Source organism: Salvelinus sp. IW2-2015, linkage group LG20 (genome assembly GCF_002910315.2).
Source record: "Salvelinus sp. IW2-2015 linkage group LG20, ASM291031v2, whole genome shotgun sequence".
Lineage (NCBI taxonomy): Eukaryota > Metazoa > Chordata > Actinopteri > Salmoniformes > Salmonidae > Salvelinus > Salvelinus sp. IW2-2015.
In genome coordinates this window covers 28,263,463-28,276,322 of record NC_036860.1, presented here as the reverse complement: position 1 = coordinate 28,276,322, position 12,860 = coordinate 28,263,463, and the positions used below count along the sequence as shown (strand labels likewise).

The 12,860-nt window shown below is 42.5% G+C and overlaps 1 protein-coding gene across 6 annotated transcripts in view; it reads right to left on the bottom strand.

Moving 5' to 3' along the window:
- LOC111981284 (CAP-Gly domain-containing linker protein 2-like) overlaps positions 1–12,860 on the bottom strand; it is a 73,953-nt gene that overhangs the window by 28,424 nt on the left and 32,669 nt on the right. For all 6 annotated transcript variants that reach the window (XM_024012498.2, XM_070449324.1, XM_024012497.2 and 3 more), the window contains exons 4-5: positions 12,605–12,729; positions 11–224 (exon numbers count right to left, since the gene is read on the bottom strand). In XM_024012498.2, coding sequence (XP_023868266.1) covers positions 11–224; positions 12,605–12,729 — 339 coding nt within the window. The remainder of the gene's footprint in view (positions 1–10; positions 225–12,604; positions 12,730–12,860) is intronic.

The window sequence follows — 12,860 nt, the reverse complement described above, 5'->3', positions numbered from 1 at the left end:
TATCTCTCACCAGGCCAGTGCGACTGGGCCGCCCGCCCACCGAGGAAGCCACAGAGCTAACAGAGCTGATGGACGAGCTGCTGGGGCTGTGGGCCAAGGATGACACCCCCATGGCCATGCGCTTGCTCTTCTTGGCCTTGGCCGGGCTGGTGGAGGGGAAACCGATACGGATGACCTTGTGGATGGGTGCGAACAGTCCAAACCTGGGCGGACACTGGAAGTACCTGGGTCAGAGGTAGAGAATGATCGAAATGGGTTTTTAAGGGCTAATGATGATTTGTGGGGTCAAGGAGGCCGACATTTAATGCCAATAATAAATATAATGAATTGTTAACTTTTTGATGAGAAATATTCCCAGACAGCCATGTATCAATACAATTTTGTTTTTAACAATCTAACTACATAACAACATAATGGTAAGAATTTATTTGAATGGTGAATCTCTTGATAAACTGGGTACATCAAGATGGCATAGGCCTACTCACAATATAGATGAATTCATATTCAATAGGACTGTGTGCATGCATTGAGTTATTGAGCTCGTTTTGACTGATTTCATTGGTCTATTGGGCTACAAATGGCAATCTGTTTCCCTTTCATTTAGGACCATAGGCCTACAAGCTAGGCTTCCGTTGCTTCCAGAGGCAGTTTGGAATTCGGTAGTGAATGTTGCAACCGAGGACAGGCGATTTTCACCCACTATGCGCTTCAGCACTCAACGGTCCTGTTTTTGTGAGCTTGTGTGGCTAGGGTTGCACATTTTGGGGAATATTCAGAGGTGGAAACTTTCCGTGGGAATTAACAGGAATATATGGGAATTATATGCAAATGAATACCATTTAATTATTTTTAGCATTGGATATATTTTTTTTACCTTTATTTAACTAGGCAAGTCAGTTARGAACAAATTATTATTTTCAAMGACAACCTAGGAACAGTGGGTTAATTGCCTTGTTCAGGGGAAGAACGACAGATTTTTACCTTGTCAGCTCAGGGACTCGATCTTGCAACCTCGCGGTTACTAGTCCAACGCTCTAACCACTAGGCTACCTGCTGCCCAGGATATATTTACCATATCATATGGAGACAGAAACATAAACCATTTACCTTATCATAAGTAGACATAATTGCAAATGATTAAATCCTTCCAATATAAATTTAAAAAACGATTTAGTTACGAATTGAACTTTAATTAAATGAGTTGACTCTTCACATGGGATGATTTCACTGAACAACAAAAGAAAGAGAATATTGAATGATCCCCAATGATCCATCTCATCTCCCAAAAACGTTTTCAACATTCATCTGTAAAATGATAGTCTAGAAACTAAAGGTTTGGTTTTCTTCCTCTCAGGCTTCCATGTCTTCTCCCTGGACCTCCTCAATATCCACCTCTTGAACATCAGACTCTGAGGCCGCATCTTCACTGTCACTTTCCAACCTTGTTGAGGATGGCTCGTTGTCAGGCTCAGAAAGCCTCAAATTTTCCCAGATGGCCACCAATTTTTCAGTTGCGCTCTGAGGCCGCTGATGTTCGTGGGATTTGGAGGATGATGGAGGCAACAGGGGAAAGAGCCTCAGATCCACAAAGTCCCTTCCACCAGGTGGCTCGTGGCAGACTTGTTTACGTGCTGCTGTGCGTTTTGTTGCCAACCTTACTTTGCTACCTGACAACTTTACGTTTTTTACTTTATAATTACCGTTTATATTTTTTGTTTTTCCCTCACTCAACTTTTTTTCATTCAACTTTTTCACTCCGGACACTTTATCTGGACATGGTTCGTCAGGACTTCCAACAGCCGAAGCTAAGTAGTAACATTAACATGATGCCTTCTAATTGCAGTCGCTGTCCTCATAATATACAGGAGAACGATCGACTTACGGCGAGGATAGCTGTGCTACAAGCCCAGCTTCAGACGCAATCGTTAGGCAAGGGTAATTTCAGTGTAGGAAAGGATGAAACAGCGTCTGTGCCACCAGTAAATACAGATAGTAACGTTAGTATAAATCCCCTCGCACGGTCCCCGCAGCCGGACAACTTTCTCATGGCTTCTGGAGGGAAATATTGTAGGAATGCTCAACCGGTGTCGCTCATTCAGCTGACAGAAACTTTCAACCAGTTCTCCCCATTAAGCAGCGAGTCGGAGTCAGAGGCCAAGCCTTCTCTGGTCTCTACTCCTCCCGTTACGGGGTCTGAGATGCCGAAGCTTCCCACCATTAGCTCTAACAAATAGAAAACCCTAGTCATTGGCGACTACATTACCCGCAGTATTAGACTTAAAACGTATCATCCAGCGATCATACACTRTTTACCAGGGGGCAGGGCTACCGATGTTAAGGCTAATCTGAAGATGGTGCTGGCTAAAGCTAAAACTGGCGAGTGTAGAGAGTATAGAGATATTGTTATCCACGTCGGCACCAACGATGTTAGGATGAAACAGTCAGAGGTCACCAAGCGCAACATAGCTTCAGCGTGTAAGTCAGCTAGAAAGATGTCGGCATCGAGTAATTGTCTCTGGCCCCCTCCCAGTTAGGGGGAGTGATGAGCTCTACAGCAGTCTCACAACTCAATCGCTGGTTGAAAACTGTTTTCTGCCCCTCCCAAAAGATAGAATTTGTAGATAATTGGCCCTCTTTCTGGGACTCACCCACAAACAGGACCAAGCCTGGCCTGTTGAGGAGTGACGGACTCCATCCTAGCTGGAGGGGTGCTCTCATCTTATCTACGAAGATAGACAGGGCTCTAACTCTCCTAGCTCCACAATGAAATAGGGTGCAGGCCAGGCAGCAGGCTGTTAGCCAGCCTGCCAGCTTAGTGGATTCTGACACTAGCACAGTCAGTGTAGTCAGCTCAGCTATCCCCATTGAGACCGTGTCTGTGCCTCGACCTAGGTTGGGCAAAACTAAACATGGCGGTGTTCACCTTAGCAATCTCACTAGAATAAAGACCTCCTCCATTCCCGCCATTATTGAAAGAGATCGTGATACCTCAAATCTCAAAATAGGGCTACATGATGTAGATCCCTCACTTCAAAGGCAGTTATAGTCAATTAACTAATCACTGATCATAATCTTGATGTGATTGGCCTGACTGAAACATGGCTTAAGCCTGATGAATTTACTGTGTTAAATGAGGCCTCACCTCCTGGTTACACTAGTGACCATATCCCCCGTGCATCCCGCAAAGGTGGAGGTGTTGCTAACATTTACGATAGCAAATTTAAATTTACAAAAAACAATAAGACATTTTCGACTTTTGAGCTTCTAGTCATGAAATCCATGCAGCCTACTCAATCACTTTTTATAGCTACTGTTTACAGGCCTCCTGGGCCATATACAGCGTTCCTCATTGAGTTCCCTGAATTCCTATCGGACCTTGTAGTCATAGCAGATAATATTCCAATTTTTGGTGACTTTAATATTCACATGGAAAAGACCACAGACCCACTCCAAAAGGCTTTCGAAGCCATCATCGACTCAGTGGGTTTTGTCCAACATGTCTCTGGACMTACTCACTGCCACAGTCATACTCTGGACCTAGTTTTGTCCCATGGAATAAATGTTGTGGATCTTAATGTTTTTCCTCATAATCCTGGACTATCGGACCACCATTTTATTACGTTTGCAATCACAACAAATAATCTGCTCAGACCCCAACCAAGGAGCATCAAAAGTCGTGCTATAAATTCTCAGACAACCCAAAGATTCCTTGATGCCCTTCCAGACTCCCTCTGCCTACCCATGGACTTCAGAGGATCAAAAATCAGTTAACCACCTAACTGAGGAACTCAATTTAACCTTGCGCAATACCTTAGATGTAGTTGCACCCCTAAAAACTAAAAACATTTGTCATAAGAAACTAGCTCCCTGGTATACAGAAAATACCCGAGCTCTGAAGCAAGCTTCCAGAAAATTGAAACGGAAATGGCACCACACAAAACTGGAAGTCTTCCGACTAGCTTGGAAAGACAGTACCATGCAGTATCGAAGAGCCCTCACTGCTGCTCGATCATCCTAAATTTCCAACTTAATTGAGGAAAATAAGATCCGAAATCCGAAATGTATTTTTGATACTGTTGCAAAGCTAACTAAAAAGCAGCATTCCCCAAGAGAGGATGGCTTTCACTTCAGCAGTAATAAATTCATNAATCCGAAATGTATTTTTGATACTGTTGCAAAGCTAACTAAAAAGCAGCATTCCCCAAGAGAGGATGGCTTTCACTTCAGCAGTAATAAATTCATGAAATTCTTTGAGGATAAGATCATGATCATTAGAAAGCAAATTCCGGACTCCTCTTTAAATTGGCGTATTCCACCAAAGCTCAGTTGTCCTGAGTCTGCACAACTCTGCCAGGACCTAGGATCAAGGGAGAGACTCAAGTGTTTTAGTACTATATCTCTTGACACAATGATGAAAATAATCATGGCCTCTAAACCTTCAAGCTGCATACTGGACCCTATTCCAACTAAACTACTGAAAGAGCTGCTTCCTGTGCTTGGCCCTCCTATGTTGAACATAATAAACGGCTCTCTATCCACCGGATGTGTACCAAACTCACTAAAAGTGGCAGTAATAAAGCCTCTCTTGAAAAAGCCAAACCTTGACCCAGAAAATATAAAAAACTATCGGCCTATATCGAATCTTCCAGTCCTCTCAAMATTTTTTGAAAAAGCTGTTGCGCAGCAACTCACTGCCTTCCTGAAGACAAACAATGTATACGAAATGCTTCAGTCTGGTTTTAGACCCCATCATAGCACTGAGACTGCACATGTGAAGTTGGTAAATTACCTTGTAATGGCATCAGACCGAGCCTCTGCATCTGTCCTCGTGCTCCTAGACCTTAGTGCTGCTTTTGATACCATCGATCACTACATTCTTTTGGAGAGATTGGAAACCCAAATTGGTCTACACGGACAAGTTCTGGACTGGTTTAGATCTTATCTGTCGGAAAGATATCAGTTTGTCTCTGTGAATGGTTTGTCCTCTGACAAATTAACTGTAAATGTCGGTGTTCCTCAAGGTTCCGTTTTAGGACCACTATTGTTTTCACTATATATTTTACCTCTTGGGGATGTCATTCGAAAACATAATGTTAACTTTCACTGCTATACGGATGACACACACCTGTACATTTCGATGAAACATGGTGAAGCCCCAAAATTGCCCTCGCTAGAAGCCTGTTATTCTGGAGCAACGAACCGCCCTTGCTGTCTCTGCCTGGCCGGTTCCCCTCTRGCTTACTGGTGCTCTTCCATGCCGTCCCTAGGAGGGGTGCGTCACTTGAGTGGGTTGAGTCACTTACGTGGTCTTCCTGTCTGGGTTGGCGCACCCCCCTTGGGTTGTGCCGTGGCGGAGATCTTTGTGGGCTATACTCGGCCTTGCCTCAGGATGGTAAGTTGGTGGTTAAAGATATCTTTCTAGTGGTGTGGGGGCTGTGCTTTGGCAAAGTGGGTGGGGTTATATCCTGCCTGTTTGGCCATGTCCGGGGGTATCATCGGATGGGGCCACAGTGTCTCCTGACCCCTCCTGTCTCAGCCTCCAGTATTTATGCTGCAGTAGTTTATTATGTGTCGGGGGGCTAGGGTCAGTCTGTTATATCTGGAGTATTTCTCCTGTCTTATCCGGTGTCCTGTGTGAATTTAAGTATGCTCTCTCTGATTCTCTCTTTATCTCTTTCTTTCTCTCTCTCGGAGGACCTGAGCCCTAGGACTACCTGTCATGATGTTACCTCTCTCTCATGCCTCAGGACTACTTGGCATGATGACTCCTTGCTGTCCCCAGTCCACCTGGCTGTGCTGCTGTTTCAGTTTCAACTGTTCTGCCTGCGGCTATGGAACCCTGACCTGTTCACCGGACGTGCTACCTTTTCCAGACCTGCTGGTTTCAACTCTCTAGAGACAGCAGGAGCGGTAGAGATACTCTCAATGATCGTCTATGAAAAGCCAACTGACATTTACTCCTGAGGTGCTGACTTGTTGCACCCTCGACAACTACTGTGAATATTATTATTTGACCATGCTGGTCATTTATGAACATTTGAACATCTTGGCCATGTTCTGTTATAATCTCCACCCGGCACAGCCAGAAGAGGACTGGCCACCCCTCATAGCCTGGTTCCTCTCTAGGTTTTTTCCTAGGTTTTGGCCTTTCTAGGGAGTTTTTCCTAGCCACCGTGCTTCTACACCTGCATTGCTTGCTGTTTGGGTTTTTAGGCTGAGTTTCTGTACAGCACTTTGATATATCAGCTGATGTAAGGCTATATAAATAAATTTGATTTGATGAGACATGTTGGCACGACTGCCATATTCCATCTCCATCCCAAAGCCCTTGCTTGGAACTGTACGTCGCCAGACTGCCAAGAACATTGCCCTCCTCAAGGCCAAGGTGGCGAGACACAGTAGTGATGACACCATAGGCCTTGTTGATCTCTGCACCAGACAGGATGCTCTTGCCAGCATACTTGGGGTCCAACATGGACGCTGCGGYGTGTATGGGCTTCAGGCAGAAGTCTTMACGCTTTTTGATGTATTTCAGAACTGCAGTTTCCTCCGCTTGGAGCAACAGTGAAGTGGGCAGGGGAGTATGGATTTCTTCTCTTACATCTGCAAGCAGAGTCTGAACATCAGACAGGATGGCATTGTCTCCCTCAATCCGTGCAATGGCTTCTGCTATAGGTTTCAGAAGTTTCAAGCTGCTTACCACTGTCTCCCAAAATACATCATCCAGGAGGATCCTCTTGATAAGGCTGTCTATATCGGCAGACTGTGATATGGCCATTTCTTGGAGAGAATCCTTCCCCTCTAGGAGACTGTCAAACATGATGACAACACCACCCCAAGGGTGTTCCTGGGCAGCTTCAATGTGGTGCTCTTATTCTTCTCACTTTGCTTGGTGAGGCTTGTGTCTGTACTCTTGTAGAATACTGGTTGAGGGGTGGAGATTATGTAGTTAATTATTCTTTGCCCACGAACATTCGACCACCCATCAGAGATGATTGCAATACAGTCTGCTTTCTCTATGATTTGCTTGACCTTCACTTGAACTTTGTTGAACTCTGCATCCAGCAAATGAGTAGATAAAGCATGTCTGGTCGGAGGGGTGTATGCTGGGCAAAGAACATTCAGATATCTCTTCCAATACACATTGCCTGTGAGCATCAGAGGTGAACCAGTTGCATACACAGCTCGAGCAAGACATTCATCAGCATTTCTCTGACTACGTTCCTCCATTGAGGCAAAACAACTTCTGATTCCAGGAGGACCACGAGCTGTTGCTATCAATAAGGTGTCTGATTCATCATTTTCACCTCGAATAGAAGTAAAGGGACTTTTGTCAGAGGTTGCTTGTTGTGAGCGCTGAGGGAAAATTATGCACTTGGCCAGATGGTTCTGCATCTTTGTTGCATTCTTCGCATATGATTTGGCACAGTATTTGCAAATGTACACAGCTTTTCCTTCTACATTAGCTGCAGTGAAWTGTTTCCACACATCAGATAGGGCCCGTGGCATAGAGTACATTTAAAAAAATGTTTGTGAATGGAGATTGCATGGTGGTGTGCTCAATTTTATACACCTGTCAGCAACGGCTGAGGCTGAAATAGCCAAATCCACTAATTTGAAGGGGTGTCCACATACTTTTGTATATATAGTGTATGTATCTTGTCCATGCCCACCGCGCCTCTGCATTGTGCAGTTGGAGAGACGCACTGCTCCGCTTTGTCAAAGTCATCTAACATAAATCATGTAGCCTATACGTTGAAAAAGTATATAGCCTCTTTGGCCTTTTTTGTAGCCTACAGGGCAACCAAATGTATGACAATGTCATGAAACAGACACTTTTTACATCATGTGTGTTTCCAATCAAATAGCCCAAATGGTGGCCCATATCAAATACAAATGCGCTTCGACGTGAATATGAATTAACATCTTATCAAAAACACCATATCCTAAAAACCGTACAGATAAAATGGAAAATAGCCTATGGAATGAAATTAGACTACACACGACTGCTGTACGCGAGTTCCACTTAGTGGGTTAAATTGCCATGATAATTGGCGAGTTCAAGTTTGTAGGCTTTTTGTCAATTTTTGAGCTGATCATGGCTAAGAAGAAAATACGGTCGGCCTTTTCCAAGATAACACAATGCCTGATAAACTTGGGTAGCTGACATAGGCGGCGAGTGAGTTTCAAGTTTGGGGAAGTTTACAATTTATTATACTATTTCTACCGATCTGCAGTTTAATTTCAATAATAACATTTTCATTTCTCATTTATCTCTGATAATACAAATTTCAATTAAAATGATACAAATCTGAAAGTAAGAATTCAACTAATGCAAGAGCACCAGCTTCTGCCATATGGACACATTGATACACCGTGARCCATTGGCGGCGAAAGAAATGAGCGCATGGAACTCAGAGATAGCCTATAGGCCAATGCAGCAGTAGTCCTATAACTTCCATTGTCAACTAAGTAAAAATGCATTCATCTCTCTACTCTACCTGTCTGCCTCCCCGTCTATCTGTTTGACTTGAAGTGTCGCTCGTGAATTGCAACATTATACCAAATCAATCAACTGTGTCCGGCCGAAGCTGTTGCTATAGCGAACTTGCAACATTGTAACAACTATCCACTGTGCAAACACTGGTTGAATCAACGTTGTTTCCACGTCATTTCAACAAATAAAATCTACATGATGACATTGAATCAACCTGGAAAAGGGATTGGATTTGCAAAAAGTCATCAACGCAAGGGAATTGTCTTTTCTCACCTGTAATTTTGAACCTAAATCCAATGACATGGTGATTTTTCAACCAAATGAAAAATCAAAACTAGATGTTGAAATGACATCTGTGACCAGTGGGTAGCCTATTCCGGGCCCTCAGAGTTTCTTGCGCCAATAAACTGTTGTTACCATATTTAGAAAGCATTTCAATCATTTCATGCCCTATTGCCCCACTTTTTTGAATAAGAAAAAAATCATATTTGATTTTTCATATTTTCTGAATATATGTATTTGAGCTTGTGTCCTCAGAAGTGACTACACCTCAGCAATTTATTTTTTTAAATGACCAGAAAGGTACGTTTCAGACCCCAAAAATGTTGCAGCTCAAATCATCATAATGGGGGATATTTTTACTTGGAGGGACATCTACCATGGATCACTAAAATAATGATTATGATCACACATCCTCAATTGAAATATTATGGAGACACCGATACATCTGTCAGCCAAGCATGAGTTATCAGTGTAGCCTGTCATCATCTAGACATGAAGTTGAAATATCTTCTCGCCTAGAATAAAAACTTCCACCACAGGCTTCTGTTATAAGAGTCAATTTAATWAAAAAAAAWWTATAATAATTACAGGGGGACGTTTAGAAAAAATTATCCTGTGCAAATCGTCCTTTGGAATAAATACAAATGCTTGGATAATAATTTCATAACACAGCAAATAATAGGTTTATCGGCGTAGAGTGCACCGCATCATCCCATGGGATCTGTCAAGGCTGCGCACAGCAGAAATATCACTGAAATATTCTAGTTCCTACACATCACCTTCTATATACAAACAACATAGGCCTTTTATAAGTTGATAAGCAAATGGGCAGTATCATGTTCATGCCAGTCCTCCCTAGAATGCAAAATTTGTCTTCCTAGTAGGACTCTGCAATAATGAGGTGGTGTGTGCGCAGCTGTTTTAGCGTGTTTTGGGAGTCGAGCAAGAGTTGACTCTTTTAACTCCAACCACAGGAGTCGAAGTCGACTCCAAAAATCCTGAAAACGTTCACCCCTACTAATGAATGAGACGAGTGAAGGACGCTCAGGCTTTTCACTGAGTGTACAAAACATTAAGTACAGCTTCCTAATATTGAGTTGGGGGTTCCCTTTGTCCTCCGAACAGCCTCAATTCGTCGGGGCATGAACTCCATGGGGATGCTGGGGCAGCAGGTAGCTTAGTGGTTAGAGTGTTGGGCCAGTAACTGATAGGTTGCTAGATCAATCCCAAGCTGACAAGGTAAAAATCTGTCGTTCTGCCCCTGAACAAGGCAGTTAAACCCACTGTTCATAGGCCGTCATTGTAAATAAGAATTTGTTCTTAACTGACTTGCCTAGTTAAATTAAATAAATGTTGACTCCAATGCTTCCCACAGTTGTGTCAAGTTGCCAGGAGGTCCTTTGGGTGGTGGACCATTCTTGAAACACATGGGAAACTGTTGAATGTGAAAAACCTAGCAGCATTGCAGTTCTTGACACAAATCGGTACGCCTGGCACCTACTACCATACCCCGTTCAAAGGCACTTAAATCTTTTGTCTTGCCCATTTTTTAAAATGTGAGTATTCAGTCAATTTCATTGTTTTAGGTTGGTTTTTTAAATGTATGCTAAGTTATCTGTTTTGTTTTTGTTACTTTGTACATGCTAAAACACAGGGCGGCGGGTAGCCGAGCGGTTAGTGTTGGGCCAGTAGCCGAAAGGTCGTTAGTTTGAATCCAAGTGTTGACAAGGTTAAAAAAAAATKGTCAATGTGCCCTTGACAAAGGCACTTAACCCTAATTGCTCCAGGGTCGCTGTTGATAATGGCGACTCTCCAAAGGTGTCTCAGGGGGAGTTGGGATATGCAAAAAAGCTAATTTCCAATAAATACATGTGTGAAATAAGACAAATATAAGCACCCACCAAACTATTTATTATTATTTAAAAAGTCTTATGACTAATACCCTTTAAAAATGTTTGAGTAAAATTTGCTCTTTTTATAAATGTTTTGCTTCTACCTTGCAAGGAAGTGTGCCATAGTTAATACATCGAAGGAAGGAATAATTAATGAGTAATTGACATCGGACATCATGCCTATACATCCCAATGTCTGCAAAGGAGCGACTGGAGAGAGTTTCATAGCGCATTTAGTATTTTCGACCGAGGCCCTCTTAGACAAAGATTCCCATGCTATGTCTCGGCGACGTAAATACATGGTGAATTTCCTGTTGTCTCAATGTATTGTCAAAGACTCCAGTCACCCAAGTCATAGACTGTTCTCTCTGCTACCGCACGGCAAACGGTACCGGAGTGCCAAGTCTAGGTCCAAAAGGCTCCTTAACAGCTTCTACCCCCAAGCCATAAGACTGCTGAACAATTAATCAAATGGCCACCCGGACTATTTACATTGACCCCCCCACCCTTTGTTTTTACACTGCTACTACTCGCTGTTTATTATCTCTGCATAGTCACTTTACCCCTAACTACATGTACAAATTACCTCGACTAACCTGTATCCCCGCACATTGACTCTGTACCCATTTAACATTACATTTACATTTAAGTCATTTAGCAGACGCTCTTATCCAGAGCGACTTACAAGTACCCCTGTATATAGCCTCGTTATTGTTATTTTATTGTTACTTTCTATTTTATTTTTTACTTTCGTTTATTTAGTAAATATTTTGTTAACTCTTTCTTGAACTGCATTGTTGGTTAAGGGCTTGTAAGTAAGCATTTCATGGTAAGGTCTATCTATACCTGTTGTATTCGGCGAATGTGACAGATAACATTTGATTAGCCTATGTAACTAAGTAAGTCATTATGCTAAGTTAAGAGGGTTTTGTGCATGCAGTTACAGTCATCTTTTTTCCCTCTCTTTTATGAAGGGTGAGGTAAACCGGAAGGATGAACCGGTATCACGATATGCCTTGCTCAGATCGATATGAAAATGATATCGATATAATATTGAATTATCGATATTGGTGCCCACTACTCGGTTCCATCATGTCAAGTGGAATCAAGTCCTTTCAAATCAGAGGTTATGAGAGAAAGGTGGCAATGAGGAATTAAGACTGGCCTTTCAAGACTATTGGGAAACATTACATTACATTMATTTGAGTGGCATGTTGGAAAAGTCATATCAATGTTCTAGTATGTATTATGTCATTAATAATATAGTACTGTAAAATGTGATGCAAGTCATGACTAGTTGCTGTCGAGCATTCCTTCACATCAAAAGGTATTTTAATAGAAATCAATCACTTTGAGAGGCGGAAAACATGCTTTTAGATAAGTGGATTGAAATAAAGCTTTCTAAGGCATATTTCAAAAATCAAATATGTAAGTCGAGGAAACTAGAGCATGTTGCCTTGCCGCTAGTATATGTTAGCACAGCTACTTTCCATCTCAATTTTTATTTTTGGATTTAGGGATTCATTTTGTAGGTAGAAGAGTGAAGTCATATTCTGGAGAGTGAAGTCATATTCTGTTTGCACAGCGATTTATGTTTCCACCATTGTGGAAATAATTCAGTTGAATATTGTGTTACAGAGGGGAAGGCTCTAATAATTTACCATACAGTGGAATTGCAGCTAAAAAGAGAATGATGCTGTCTTGTCTGACACCTAACCACACATGATAGATTTGTTTAAGCCACTACTAGGCCTACAGCTAGATCTGCCAGACAGATCTGTGTGGGGGCTTTGTGTGCGTGCATGCGAGCATGTGTGTAGGAGAGTGAGAAAGAGACAGTGAGAGACAGAAACATTGAAATAAAGAGGGAGTTAGATCAAGTAGGAGAGGGGGAGAGAGAAAGACACACACACACAGAGAGAGAGAGAGATACCTGGTTCCAGCCACTGCACCGTCATTCTTCCCCAGGGGCTCGTCCAACTCCACGCCGCACCACTCACCCTTGGCAAAGTCAGTCTCCCCCACGTAGCGCACCACTCCTGTCTTAGTGCCCCCCACCTGAAAATACAAAGGAGCATGATGAACAACTGCAACATCTTGGTAATTATCATGTCCAAAATACCTTGCATAGTAAGATAAAATATAGAAAAACTTCAACTGAGGTAGACATGAGGTTGTCTTTCTGTTTC